The sequence below is a fragment of the Pyxicephalus adspersus genome, chromosome 5 (assembly GCF_032062135.1).
Source record: "Pyxicephalus adspersus chromosome 5, UCB_Pads_2.0, whole genome shotgun sequence".
In the NCBI taxonomy this organism is placed as follows: Eukaryota; Metazoa; Chordata; class Amphibia; order Anura; family Pyxicephalidae; genus Pyxicephalus; species Pyxicephalus adspersus.
In genome coordinates, this window is record NC_092862.1 from 102,108,426 (window position 1) to 102,123,144 (window position 14,719).

General features: G+C 35.6%; 1 protein-coding gene across 1 annotated transcript in view; it reads right to left on the reverse strand.

Moving 5' to 3' along the window:
• The window catches only part of LOC140331343 (acyl-CoA dehydrogenase family member 11-like), a 43,783-nt gene that overhangs the window by 26,217 nt on the left and 2,847 nt on the right, over positions 1 to 14,719 (reverse strand). Inside the window, exons 3-11 of the mRNA XM_072412300.1 lie at positions 13,561 to 13,686; positions 12,969 to 13,130; positions 12,432 to 12,596; positions 11,554 to 11,701; positions 10,172 to 10,293; positions 6,218 to 6,324; positions 5,070 to 5,193; positions 3,860 to 3,937; positions 1,082 to 1,220 (exon numbers count right to left, since the gene is read on the reverse strand). Coding sequence (XP_072268401.1) covers positions 1,082 to 1,220; positions 3,860 to 3,937; positions 5,070 to 5,193; positions 6,218 to 6,324; positions 10,172 to 10,293; positions 11,554 to 11,701; positions 12,432 to 12,596; positions 12,969 to 13,130; positions 13,561 to 13,686 — 1,171 coding nt within the window. The remainder of the gene's footprint in view (positions 1 to 1,081; positions 1,221 to 3,859; positions 3,938 to 5,069; positions 5,194 to 6,217; positions 6,325 to 10,171; positions 10,294 to 11,553; positions 11,702 to 12,431; positions 12,597 to 12,968; positions 13,131 to 13,560; positions 13,687 to 14,719) is intronic.

A 14,719-nucleotide genomic window follows, 5' to 3' on the forward strand; every position in this document is an offset into this window, starting at 1 on the left:
TGTGGCTCACATCAAAGGATGTTTTTATTTAGAAAATACAGTATAACCCACTCATAACCCATATTGTGTGCTGGTTCCCCCACCTCTTAGACTGTAAGCTCTTCTGGTCAGGGATCTCTCCTCATCCTGTGTCATTGTCTGTATCCATCTGTCATTTGAAACACCTATTTAATGTACAGTGCTGCCTATATGTTGGAGCTCTATAAATGCTGGGATGGGAAACTGGGAGTTAGGAGTTAGATTCAATTCATAACGTCAGTGTTTACAAATGTAGGCATCCGATTTGTGAACAATTAATTGAGCACAGAGTGATCATGTTTAATATTTTTTTAGCTGTACTTCCTGTTCCCTTTAAGATCTCAAAATTTTACATGGTAGCTATAAATAAGTGTAAGTCTAGTGTTGGAATTCTTTTTTAGAAAAGCCCCATTGCATAGTTTATCGTATAAAAACCCATAAAAAGTTTTAAAGATAGACCTACCTTATTCTCATTTGGAAGCTGTGGGCTACCACATTGCATAAAACTGGTTAATGTGATTTCAGGGACATTTTGAAAGTTTTGGAAGGCTGTAATCTTAAAAACCAGTTAACTAGCTAAAATTTGCCTTAGACATAATACCAACAAGTAACTCAAAAAATATCATATTCTGCACATATATTGTGAAAAAGTATTAAATTAGTGTTGAATTGACACGAACCTACCCATTGAGTAATAAAAGGCTGTATAACTTTACTGACATCAGCCATTATATTAGTGTTGCTTGTTCCATGTAATAAATTAGTTATACCATCCAAAGTGTACAGATTTACCTTTGCAACAGAATCCCAGAAAAATGCTACAGAAAATGCATTAAAAAACACTGGTCATACAAGGGTTAAATATACCTTAAAATATATATTATTCTGATCTTGGCAAGGACGTACACCATGCATTTACAAAGGTAACATGATTAAGACTTCATATTGTGTACAAATATAAAAACACAGAAAAATGAAAGTCTGTATCATACATTTCCACATTTGACTAAAACCAATTATTTCAGTAAAAGTAGACTTATCCTACTGGTTGCATAATGTATACCTGGTGCTTGGCAATTAAAAACTTCTGGGGCAAAGAAACATTTTCCTGTTTCCTCTGCAATGAAGGCATAGTCAGTCTGGCTTAGACCACTTAAAGATGGAAGGAACAGGTTCCATAAGCCTTCAGTTTGAGCTAAATCCTAGAAACATATTAAAACAAGTGTATGATACTGACACAACATTGCACAACAGGGATGAAAAAATATTCAGTATTTGTATCAGAATAGCTACCATCCACCTGTCAAATATTAGTTATTCTATGGAGAAGACAGCTTTAAGGTGTCTCACATGCTGCATAACATGCTTTCACCTGAAAAATTACCATTTTTGCATTTGAGCTAAAGAATATCACTCAATACACAATTAGTTTCATGCATGATTTTGGTCATCACAATCTCATAGAAGTAAATGACAGTTTATGTCCCAAGTAGTTTTCTATTTTCAATTTTTAAATTTTATACTATTTATTCTATAACTACAGCAAGAGTTACTGCCACTTAGGAATAGAATTTTGCATTTATATACATATAATATTAACCTAAGGGTTTACACTTTTTAAAGCTGCTCAATACCTAGATAGCTTAACAAAATGTATAAAGTGTTAAAGCTTATGTGATACAGAACAAAGCCTGGGCCAGCCAAAGCAAACAGTTAGGAATATTACAAACAATACTAAAGAAATGCCTTGTGGACATTTTCTGGGTGTTCATTCATAGCATATAAAACCATTAAAAGAAAAACTAATGATAACAAATAAAAGTAGTATTGCAATATTGTAGCTGTTACATGTTTGAGGACCAAAACTGAATGAAGAACACAAATCACACTAGGGAGGATTGCAAGATTCCCCCATCCACAGAAAAAACATCTTATACTGAAAATACCAACAGAATATTATAGAGGCTTCCAGTGATTAGTGTTGGTTGAATAGCTCACTTTTCGATTTGTCAGCTATTCGCTCGAATAGAGCAAAATTATTGGAGTGGTCGAATGTCAAAGTCGAACACCATTAAAGTCAATGGGAGGAAAAATTCGGGTTTTTTTTAGCACTGTGTAGAGCTTCTATAGTCTCCAAACAGATTTAAAAAGATACATTATAAAAGGATACATAAAAAGATACATAACACTATTACATACCCCTGTACTTCACATGAAGATTAAAGAGCACCTGTCACATCAATATTAGGCTAAAACTAGGTACACACTTCCAATAATTATTGTTAGAAAACGAACGATTACGACCAATCAACCATTATGCAAGATTATACTTGAACAATCGATTATACTTGAACAATCATATTGTGCACAATTCTGTACATGCTGTAACAATATGATCGTTCAAATATAATCCACTAGATACAATCGTTTGGATGATGCAGGGAGGGACATGTAAAGGAGAAAGTGTACCACAGAAACATGCATGATCACTGAACGACTGTACACACGATAGATAGTAAAAGATCATCTGCAAATCAGATCCACCGTGGTGGTCGTTAATTTCCAACGACAATCCTCGTTCGTCGGCCTCCTTGGTCACTTTTTTTTGGCCAATCGGTTGTTCATCAGTCGTTCGGGGTCGTTTCTAACGATAATTATTGGATGTGTGTATGCAGCTTGCCTGAGGCCCTAGAGGAGCCCTAGAGGAGCTCTGACATGTGTTCTGTATCTGTAATACATGTCACAGTTCCTCTAGGGCTTGCTCTGCTCCCTGATTGGCTGAGGAAAGGGAAATCCTGATGATGTTTGAGCTGCCATCAGGGTTTCCTATTTCTCAGCCAATCACAGACCAGTAGAGGTGATGAATGGAGATACGTATCTCCATTCAACCTCTATTGCCCTGGTATTGCCTGCGGTTACAGCTAATTGAAGGCACCTGCTTTCAATTAACTGTAACTGCAAAGTTCCCACGGTCCGGGAATCCCACAATAACATTATGATTCATAATGTCATTGTCGGATAACTTGTAAAAAAAATAAGTTAAAATAAAACACATACAAATTAAATTCATTTAGGATTATTTTTTAAAAAACTTTTTTCTTCACAAATTTTTGCAGTAGAACCCCGTGTTTTTCGGGTCGGGTCTATCCGAATTCGAACTGCCATATTCAGGTCGAATATAAGGACAACCCGAATTCGAACATCAACACTACCAGTGATGCACTAAAGACAACTTTTATGTTAAAAACATTTATAAAAGGCACTTTTGTGATTGTTTCTAGGAAATTTGGAGGTATAACATAATAATGTAAAGGGGCATGGGATAATTTGACTAATCAGGAGTCACTTGCACTGACATTATGGTGCAGGATGGAAGTATATGAAGTTCAGGATGATGTACAGTATTCTCAGTAGGAGGTTTGAAGGTGGTCTATCACAGGCACCAGAAGATCTGAGGAACAGAAATAGACAATACCATAATACACCCAGTCCCAATGAGCTCCTCATTATAAGGTCGACACTGGGTAAGGAAATTTTTGTAGGCAGTTGCCTGGTTTGGTAAATTTGAAAAGGGGCAGATGTTCAATATCTTGTCTCTTGGTAACAGCAAACTTCTTAAAAAGCTATGGCAGCAATCCTGGTCTCTGCTGAGATTACACCATTTATAGTTCTGAATTAACAATGATATAGATGCAAACAAATATGTTTTGCTATTGTAATAAACATATAATATGTTTTTATGCAAAACTAAGGAAGCCTAATGATTATCAAACAACATGGGGTTACCACATCATGAAGGTCTGCACTAAATTTGAAACAAGAAATACCAGCTGTAATGTACCTTGAGCTTTTCTAAGATGGCAGGCTTCTCCCATCTCAATGGAGAGTTTTCATTTTTAATATAAAACTCTACAAACTCCTAAAATAGAAAAATAAAATCAATTTGCTAAATACAATAAAGTGTACATAAAACAATGTGTACATACATTATACTTCTCATGAGTCAGGCCAACCAAATTTAAAAAAAAGGCCAAAGTATAATAAAAAGCCAAAGTAATATGTGGACAACCCTCTAAGTTAGTTGAGGTATTTCTATTGAAAGGTACTGGTATTACTACAGCATGCAGACATACAGTTGACAATCAAAAATCCGGCCATCAATAATCTGGTTCCTTCAGTTTTCCGGCATGAATTTCGGAGTGCAATGTCAATACAGGGACTGCAGTACACTGTTTGGCCACTGATGTTTTGATGGCGCTGTTCTGCAGAAATAACTGTTGGATGTTGCTTGCTACACTAAATACATGTTGAGACCTCCCTGCTGCGTGCTCCCTGGAACTGTGCCAGATGTCAGGAAGGAAGACTGGCCTGTGTGTGGTGGTGAGTATAACTTTCAAAAATCCGTAATTTTCAAAAATCTGGCGCACCTCCTTTTGAATGTCAACTATATTCAAGGCCAATGGTTTTAGAATGGGATGTCCAACAAACTTATATATGTGTAATGATCAAGTGTCCACAAACATTTTAGCATATATTTTACTTATAACAGATGTTTGCAAGGGACAGTAGTGACATATTATTTTAGACTGTCATTTTAGAGACTGGTAGCCCCAGTAGGCTGAAGCATCCACTAACCTCTTATATCTAAAAAAAAAATTTAAACAAGAGATACAGTGGCAATACCCAGCTCTGCTATCCTCTTTTAGAAGGATTATTTCAATTTGCTGTAATAGTTGGTCAATCATTCCTATTGCGGCATTCTTTGCAATGCAAAAATTTTATAGTCAGTGATTACAGGTGGCAATGCTCTCAAGTACAGAAATTACCACTGGTATCTCTAAGAGATAAAAAGGTGGTGAGCTAGGGTTAGAAACTAGGGTTACTGCATGCTACAGTCCTCAATCTGTATTTTATTCAAAATATACACTCATGCCATCCAAATAATCTGTGACCCCCTCCTCCACTCTTCTCTGAAAATAGTAAGGTAAAGTAAAATGATAATACTGATACTAAATGCATGAATACATATAGTGTATTTACTGAGCTCCTACCTCCTGTGCCGGAAAAATGTGCTGTTTCATAAAATGTTTTACGTTCTGTAAAACCCTCTGTCCTTTGGCGCTAACCAAGAACGGTTCACCAGGATATTCAGATAACTCTACTATTGTGTGTTCTCTAAAATAATATCAAAGCGCAACATGTTGGAAAACACTGTTCATAAACTAAATTACAAAATGCAAACATAGCAAAAATTTAAAATAAATACATGTTTTTTCTAATTAAATGCTAAAGTATAGTCTAAAGAATAGCTGTTTCCAATGACCAGACACTGAACTTTTAAGTTTTTTGCAAAGCCTGTGAACGCAGTATTGTCACCAAATTTACCGTGGGGGGTGAGAGGCTTTTAGTATATAAAACAAGGTATAAGTTTCAGGTGTAGGAGACAAAACACGTTTAGATCACTTGATTAGCATTACAATTTCACCCATTAGCATTAAATGTGATACGTTCCACTGCGGAACTGTATTGCACTAGGCTGACATCAGATATTTATTTCCTCAATCAAGAGCAATGAGAACAGGGGTACATACCCCTAACTCAGCAAGACTGGAAATTGATACACAACATAGTAGAAAAAATATACTAATATTTTTTAACCAATATTGATTTTCGCAGGGTCCAGTAATGAGATTGATAGGATCATTGGAGCTCTGCCCAGCTGCTGAATAAAATGAGTCTTGCATTGTTTTTATTGGACCTTGGTTAAACCTCATTCACTGAGATACAAACATCACTGTCAGGATTTCAATGAATAACTCACTGAGAGAGTCTAGCATTTTTGTTTACATTTTTGTCCTTTAGAACATACTCTTAGGGGTCCGCCAGGCATCCAGGCAACCTTAGTGATAATACTATGTTCAGGGGCTTTGCATTTAAGCTTACAAAAGTTGAAAGTTCCTAAATTGTGACACTCAACCTTTGATAAAGGAAATTTAGATTTTTTTTTTATTATTCAGGTGGTCTGGAATACTCTGTATTCTGCTAATAGGAAATCACTTTATTATTGTGCAGGCTGGTCAGAAATTTAGGATGGTAGACTATTTTGATCATAGGGTTTTACCTCCAGAGTACTTTTTACATAATAAATACTATACAGTCCACAGTGTTCAGTGTTCAGTAATACAAAAAGAAATCATACTGTTTAGCTAATCTGAGTCCATGTTCAGCCAGAGGTTTAGCCACATCAAGAAATAGGATGCTATCCTCCTCGTTGGAATTCCCATGAAGAAATCTTGCATGAATACTCTAAATAACAAAACATTTATCTAAGAAGCTAAACAAATGAATATCAGTATTCTCCAGTTATGAGACTAAACCATATTAAACAATTTGTTTCCCCAACTGGAATTTTCCTTGATGCCACATCTCAAAATTAGACAACACAATTGCATATAACAACCAACAGGACTTTTAAGGCATTGAATAATTATTCATCCACATATTTTAGATAAAAACATAATTTCTTATACAAAGATAAAAAGTTTAACAACAGTTTATAATTAACAAGCAAACCCTTTTTTCGTAGTGGTCTCAATAAATTAGTTGTTTTAGTTCAATGCGTTTTGCAGTTACCGCTTCATCATGAACATATTTTATGAGACCTGTAATATAGTACAGTGTCATTTCTGAATGCTGAGCAATACATGAAAACTTTTCACGTACATATTATCATAATTATAAAAAACCACAACAGTTAATTAAATAGTAACTTTTCATAATAGACATAATTAACTTAGTAACAATTCAAAATAGACAATCCGGTGAAGTTCTCTCAAAGAATGGCCAAAGGGCATAACAAAATTGCCCATGGAAACAAATCCATCCTCAAGTGTGCACATATACATATATTATGCCTGAATTATATTCAATCTTAAAAAAAAAAAATCTTACCTACTGTTTATGCACTTCCTAAGGTGCATAACAATTTGATGGAACCCCCGGGACGCCCAATAGTATCAAGGATTGGAAGCATTTCCTAGAATGCAAGTCAACTGGTAAACCAATATTTAAAACCATTGGTACTAGGATTACCCTCCTTCCTTAAAGATACACCAGAGACAATAAAAGTGATTGAGAACTTAAATTTCCCACATAAATCAGCCCTTGTGGCAATTGATATAGAAGCTCTATGTTCAAGTATTCAAGAAGAGGATAGAAACCATCAGTAACTTTCTAAGCAAAGGGAGTCAAACAATACAGAAAGACAAAAGATTAATCTTAGCCCTATTTTCCTATATCCCATCATGTAATAGGTGTAGGGTGTGGCGATGGGGACCATTTATGCCCCTACCTATGTCAACCTTTACTTGGGGGGTGGGAAAGAGATTTTTTTAGATGAGGCTTTTTTAGTATACATTCGTCACATATTGTTGTGGCGAAGTTATATTAATGACGTGCCGATGATTTGGAGCAAAACAGAGGCAGAACTTCTGGAATTTCTGGAAAAGTTAAAAATAAACACAATTTAAAATTTACTATGCAGTATGATTTAAATGCAAATTCCTCTTTTTAGATATTGAGATTAAAGTAAACTCTAATTTCACGTCATCTAATCTGTACAGAAAACCAACTGCAGGTAACACTATCTTGTCTGCCTGAAGTGCTCGGCCTATGCCTCTAAAGAAGAGTATCCCTTACTCCAGTATTTAAACTGTTCAAATGAGGAGAATTATAAAGTAGTAGCAAAAGAATTACAACAGACACTACTGGAGCAAAGCTACAGCAAAAAAAAAAAAAATGATCAAAAAAGCTTATCACAAAGTAAACGCTAACACAAACGTTTTTTTTTTTTGGTCAAATAAATGTTCCAAAAAGTAGAATGGAAATAAAGGTTAATCACTTTTTAACAACACAAACAGATTAGATCTATTTGCAAGAAATTCTGACCCTTTCTAATGACAGACCCTAATATTATAAACACCTTAACCTGTGGAACAGTTTACTTATCGGAAATAAATTTTACAATAATTTATTAACTTTACGAGTTCCCAGACCTAAACTTCAAATGTAAAGTAAACTGTAACACAACATGATGTGGGTGCAGTGCTTTGTACATAGGAAAAACCAAGAGACAATGTAGGAGTCCTATCTATGAACATGTTTATGGAATTATGAATGGTAAAATGGTTACTCGTATGTGTCTTAGAGTTTGCTTTGTGACAAGCTTTTTTGAGAGTTTTTTTTTTATATATATATATAATTTTCGTTTTTCATATATTTATTGCCATGCACATATAAAGTTATATACTACAATACAATACATGAATCTCCTCAAACCTCAATCAATTTTATACCTAATACCTTATACCAGTGAAAATGAAGAATTTGTTTGTAAAGACACTGCCCCTGATTCATCAAGCAGAATCGGATTATCGGTCGCGCATTCGTATTAGCGAAATCGCGCAGCTGAAATCTAATCGCCTTAATTGGCAGATTCGCGCTCCCTATTGTGAAGGCTGGAATCCGGCTGGTAGTGAGGCGAGTGTACGCGCATACTCGAGTCCGGACCGCGGTAAACCGCGATCGATGGCCGCGCGTACGTTCGCGCTTCCAGCGAGCGCGGATTTCATTGATGAATCAGGGGCACTATGTTGATAAATAGATGTTATCTTGATTATTTCATCATTCTTTTGTGGATGAGGCACATTTAATAGAAAAATTGCAATATTCTGTTATTGGAAGTAAAATAATGAATTGGAATTTATTTACAATTTTTTATTAATTAATTTGGGCATGGTATCTGTATAAGTTTACACTTAAGGTTGAATCTGCTTCCATGGGCCTTTTTGTTATGTTGGCGTTTTTTTTGAGAGAACTTCACCGGATTGTCTAATATAAATTGTTGGAGCTATTATGTAATTGTTGTGTATTAAGCAATTGTTGTGGTTTTCAAAATTATGATATTATGTACGTGAAAAGTTTTTGTGTATTGCTAAGCATACACAGAAATGACACTATTTCTGTATTATAGACATATAAAATGTGTTCCTGATAAAGAGGTATATGTACATTATTAAACCCTTTTTTCGTAGTTGGTTGTTAAATGCTATTGTGTAAACCAAATTAAACTTAAAGTTTTTAAAATTTAAACAGTTTACATTTAGGGAAAAAAGTATACAGTAATATACCACATATATGGGCTTTTGAAATTAAATATAAATGCCTAGTTTGTTATGTAATTGTCCAGCCTTTCCTTTTTGGTCTATGTATTGCTCATTAACGTTTTTTTTCTGACACAATAAAAGAACAAAAGTGAAGCTGAGGAGAAGAGAGCAAATGAACTAATTTAAGACATTTAAGACATTTAAAATAAAAAGTTTTGTTCTGCATTTCATTTCAGTTATTACTCTGAATCTCTTGGTTCTCACATGCAGTTTAAGGTAAACTCTGCCTATGAATTTGTTTTTCAAATGCTTGGTTTAAAGGTCTCCAACAATTTACTTTGCTGACATTTTGTGATTTTGTAGACTAGAACCACCATTAGGTAGCTCTGTACTCAAGGACAAATATACAGCATTTTACTTTTTAATGCATACAACAGGGCTGTCTATAGGCAACATATTGTCTTCAGGCATAAATTAACTAAAGATTCGCTTTTCTGCTAAATAATGTGATCAGGATTTTCTGTAACCACTTAACCAAGTTACTAAACTTCCAAGTATAGTGAGGTTGCTGAAAGCCACACATCAAAGCACTTTTACAGCAATGGTTGGTTATCATAGGTTTAATCTCAGGACATGGTGACTATAATCTCAGTTATTTCATGACTGAATTTTTGGAAATCTGCCTATGCAGATGTTAAATCCTATAAGCATGACCTATATTCGAATGAGAACTCAATAAAGAATTAAAAAAAAATAAAAGCCTCTTCTGTCAGTCACAGCATTCAATACAACACCTTGTGGTCTCGTAACGAACACCCCATTCATTATCATTTTAGTCAATAATTACAGGTAAAGCAATTATGGAAGGCACACAAGATACACATGTCAAAATGACAACCAAGTCAAGTAAAGTAAAATGACTCATCAAGAAAATTAGTTCAGGTTTTTAGAGAATTAAGGGTTTCATTTATTCTAGAGATCACCATTACCTGTAGTAATGCAGCAACCTTAAAAAAGCTAAGTGCAAGAAAAAAGTTCCAGTTATGCACTGATAACTCCACACCTCGACATCGACTATAAATGCTCCTCAAGTCTTCAAAGACTGGAATTCCTAACAAATAAAGAAAATTGGGGCGTTTTTTTAGAAATACAGTCAATAAGTCATGACACAAGTATGTGTATTTTAATTGAAAAATGGTTTAAATACATTTCTGTCATCAGGTATTTTCGCCTGTCCAACATGGAAGAATTTCTGGTAACAAGGCACAAGCAAGAGCAAAAAGCTCAACTTTTGCTACCAGGCAGGGTTTTACGTCAGAAAGGGGCAGGGGCAGCTAAGCATTGAGTGGCGGGATACCCGACACATCCTGGATTCCCCTGTGGTTACCCGAACTAAATGACCACCAGCCTGTGCAGGAGTTACGTCATCTCAGCCTGATCAATAAACTGGGTTTAGTTCCACCTTAGCATTGTGAGCATAATACAAAAACTGGCTTGTGCAGCTCTACATAAGAGAATTTATTATTATTATTATTATTATTATTATTAAACAGGATTTATATAGCGCCAACATATTATGCAGCGCTGTACATTAAATAGGGATTGCAAATTACAGACTAATACAGACAGTGATACAGGAGGAGAGGACCCTGCCCCGAAGAGTTTACAATCTAGTAATGTACATATATGGGAAATGGTCCATTACCACTACGGGTGTGCATTGCTTTTTTCAAAATGCATGTGTGTTGCCATGTGAATATGCAGTACAACATACCACACCAAAATGCAGCTTATCCTGAGCTTTTGCATTGGGCTGTAGTTAGCAGATAAGGTTCATCTGGGATACCGTTAATGTTATCCAGCGCACCAATTTCTGACATGCATGTTGCATAACAAGCATCTTTGTGCATGGAAACACAAAAGCACCTGTGAGAATGAGTCCTAAAGAACGTATGTACCCAATTTATTCTTCATGTGTTGATTGGGGAGGGCAGAATTTTTAAGTTAATGGCCAGTTGCTATTATTAAAAGATTTTCTGTTGCTACCATCTGCTTACTGATTGCTACATCTACACTTGTCAGCATATGCAGGGTTAAAGCCACTAGGGAGGCATTTGGCCTTTGATTTGGCAATTGTCCAAGCTTCCAGAGGTGAGAGGTATCCCAGGGTACTCATCAGTAGAACCTTGACTGACTGTGTCCACCAATTACGTTATGGAAAAGAAAACTTCAAATTAAAAAACCCCTTAGTTTTCAAAATCCATGATTTAAAATGTTTTCTCCATAGTCAGCAAGGCAACTGTCTTTTTAAAAAGGAGGTCAGCAATGCCATCCCACATACTTCTGTCATTACAGTTACCTCAGTCCTTACCTTCAATATCAGTGAAGATTTTACCAGTACCAAATCCCTCTAGCCGTACTTTTTTAGGCCAAAAGTATTTTACTGCAAAGTAAGCGAAGTCTGACATAGGATGTCCAATGGTGGACAGTTCCCAATCAAGGACAGCTATCACACGAGCCTAAAGACAGCAATGTTGACTTTTAAACATTAATGCTAGAAAACCAATAACCAACAATAAATGTGTGCAATCTATACTAAGAACTAATTAAACACGGTTGACCATGTGTAACTTTTTTTATAATGAACTAGTTTCCTATATGCCAACATTTCTATTTACTTATATATTCACAAAACAGATAATATCTAGACACAACCTGCCTATAAAGCATAATGAAAACAGCACGTGAAAAATAATATAGAAAAAAATGTTACCTTTAGAGTTTACAATTTAGGTTTGGATAAAATAAGGAAAGTTTAGATTTTCACCAAAAGTTCAGACCAATGTGGTACCAAAAACAAAAATAAAAAAGGGGAAGTTGCAATTTTGCAAAGAGGGTGTTGATGTACTGTAATGGAACTCTGTTGCTCTACTGTAAAGCACATAGCAATGCCATACAAGTTCAATGAATAAGTTAAACACAAATAAAATATGCTGTGCAGCATGGTGCAACACACCGCATTTATTAATGCATCTGCTTTGGTGTGAACAAGTCCTGACACTAGACTATGTGCTGTATTGGTCTCCATTTACTACAAGTAATGTTGGGTGGATTATTAATATATTATCAATGTTATGACATTGAGCTGGAAGGTGGAAACGTTTTTTTTTTTATTTAAAACACATAGTTTGCATGTTTTTTTCTTTACATAATCAGATCCAAAATATGAATATATATTGTTTTTTTTACCTCTGTGGGATGGAATACGATATTGCCACTGTGGAAATCTCCATGAATAAGGCACTCTTCATTGTCATTGCTTGGCAAATTATTTAAAAGCCAGTCGGCTAACTGCTTCATTTCTGGTATATCAGTGTGTGCAGCTTGGTCATACTGCTTCTTCCATGTGATTACCTGAATTATTGAAATAATTAATAAAAGAAAAAAGGTAAGCCAGTACATTATGACAACTCTCAGTCAAGGTTCTGGAAAATGGACAGGTACTTGTACTAGTGGCCAAGTTTATTCTAAAAACATGGCTGCTGGTCCTGGATTGACTACAGACTGGACCAGAATGGGAGGAAGGAAAGTGTTTAATATTACTCCGTGATAGGCCCCTTTGCAAAAATGGGAAATGCAGTAGAAACAGTAGCTTAACACACTGTATGTGTGCGTTAAACCAAGTTTGTCATTTAAAATGAATGTGCAACTCGCATATAATGCATGAACAGTGGGTGACAGTGTGAAGAAGCCATTACAGTGTACATAAAAGTAATCTCTCCTCACCTGTTTCTGGCAGTATCCTTCCCCTTTGCCATACCCTGTAAGGTTTAGTTTATGTATGTCAAGTGAATGGAGCCTGGCGAGTGTTTCAGCGAGAGCCACATACATCGCTGATCTCTCTGCAGGGTTGGCATCTAAGAGACCGCGATCTTGTAAACTACGACCCTGTAAAAGGAAAAAAAATTATTCTTGTGAAATTGAAATTTAGTAAAAATAAAAAAAAAAAATCACTTTGTGGAATCAAGAACTAATTTATCATACATGTTCATCTTATATATTCATATATGAGACTGAAAAAGCGAAGAACAGAACATCATTTATCTGTCATGCTTGACAAAGTTGTTGCTATCTTTGTAGTTTGGGACTACCCAGAGGCTGAGGCAACTATTTTTGTGTTGTATTAGTATATTATTATCATCTGCTATTTCTGTGTTTATTACCATGTTTGATTGTAAAGGCTTTTTTTATCATATGTATATATATTGTAGCACGTCACATCACAAACAATACAACATTTTCTATAATACACAAAAAGCAGTCATGTTCTTAACACACAATCTTTAATAGGATATAATATTTGTGTGACTTGGCTGACCTCCACATGTGCCATCAGATAGAATTCAGTTCCAATCACTGTCACATCATTGCAGTAGAGTAAAGGCTTTGCCACTGGGAATCCAACTGCAAATAAGGCTTTCTGTACTTTATATTCACGTTCAATCTAAATAAATACAAATTCATTTTTAATTTTATTCAGAACAATTAGTAAATTATTTTACAGAAGAGAGACGGTGAACAAGTACACGGTGAACGGATGTTCTTAACCTCCTGGGCGTTTCACTGTCTGGATTTTTGTACCAAAAGCGGTACACTGTTTTTTATGAATTTTTTCTCTTTTATATTGTAGACCTGTAACTTACCGAAATATGTCCAAACAAGGGTCTAGTAGATATCCTGAATATAATAAAGTTTAAAACACACAATGCTGTACGACAATCAGATTGCACTGTAACTCTTGTTTCTATTTTTAGCTACCAGGTTAGGGGTAAACGCTTTCAGCAAGTTTTCTTACCTTGATCCAGGCTTGGGGTAACCGCCCAGGTGGTTAAAGCATACTCAAACCAAAATCAAAATGCAATATATTGCAGGGTTAGAGCTCCTGTAAAGTTAATACTGCTGTCTGCATTCTCCTGCACCTCTCACTTTCTGTACAGAGTCAGCAGGGAGGGAGAGAAAGTCTACACCTGAGGGAAAAACCTGTAAGAGCTGATATGGAAAAAAAGCTGTCTACACTGAAGCTTTATCATTAATTTTTGTTTCTATGCCAACCATCAATTTAGGGATCAGCTGTCACAGGGGAGAAAGTGAGGTTCTGTTCTCAGGGGAACAGACAGCAGTCTGCACAAAGTATCAGAAATTGTAGTTCAAAGAAGAGGTAAGAGTGAAAAAAATTTAGTGTGGGGGGTAGCAACAAGAGTCCCCGACTTATCCTACATTTCCACTTGTTTACTGTTAAAGAGAAATTAGGGTTCACAGAAGGTAAGTGGCCAGCTAGGTATGACAGGTACAGTTTTTTGTATCTTTTGATGGCACTGTAGTGATGTAATTTTAGGCAGAGTTAGCCACAAGAGTACAGCACTTGCAGTCACATTTCCCCTTTTCCCTACAGGGAAATTGTGGTTCATAAAGCGTAAGGGGATAGCTATGTATGGCAGGGTAGCATTATATGATGGGTATATAAATTTAATAGGGAA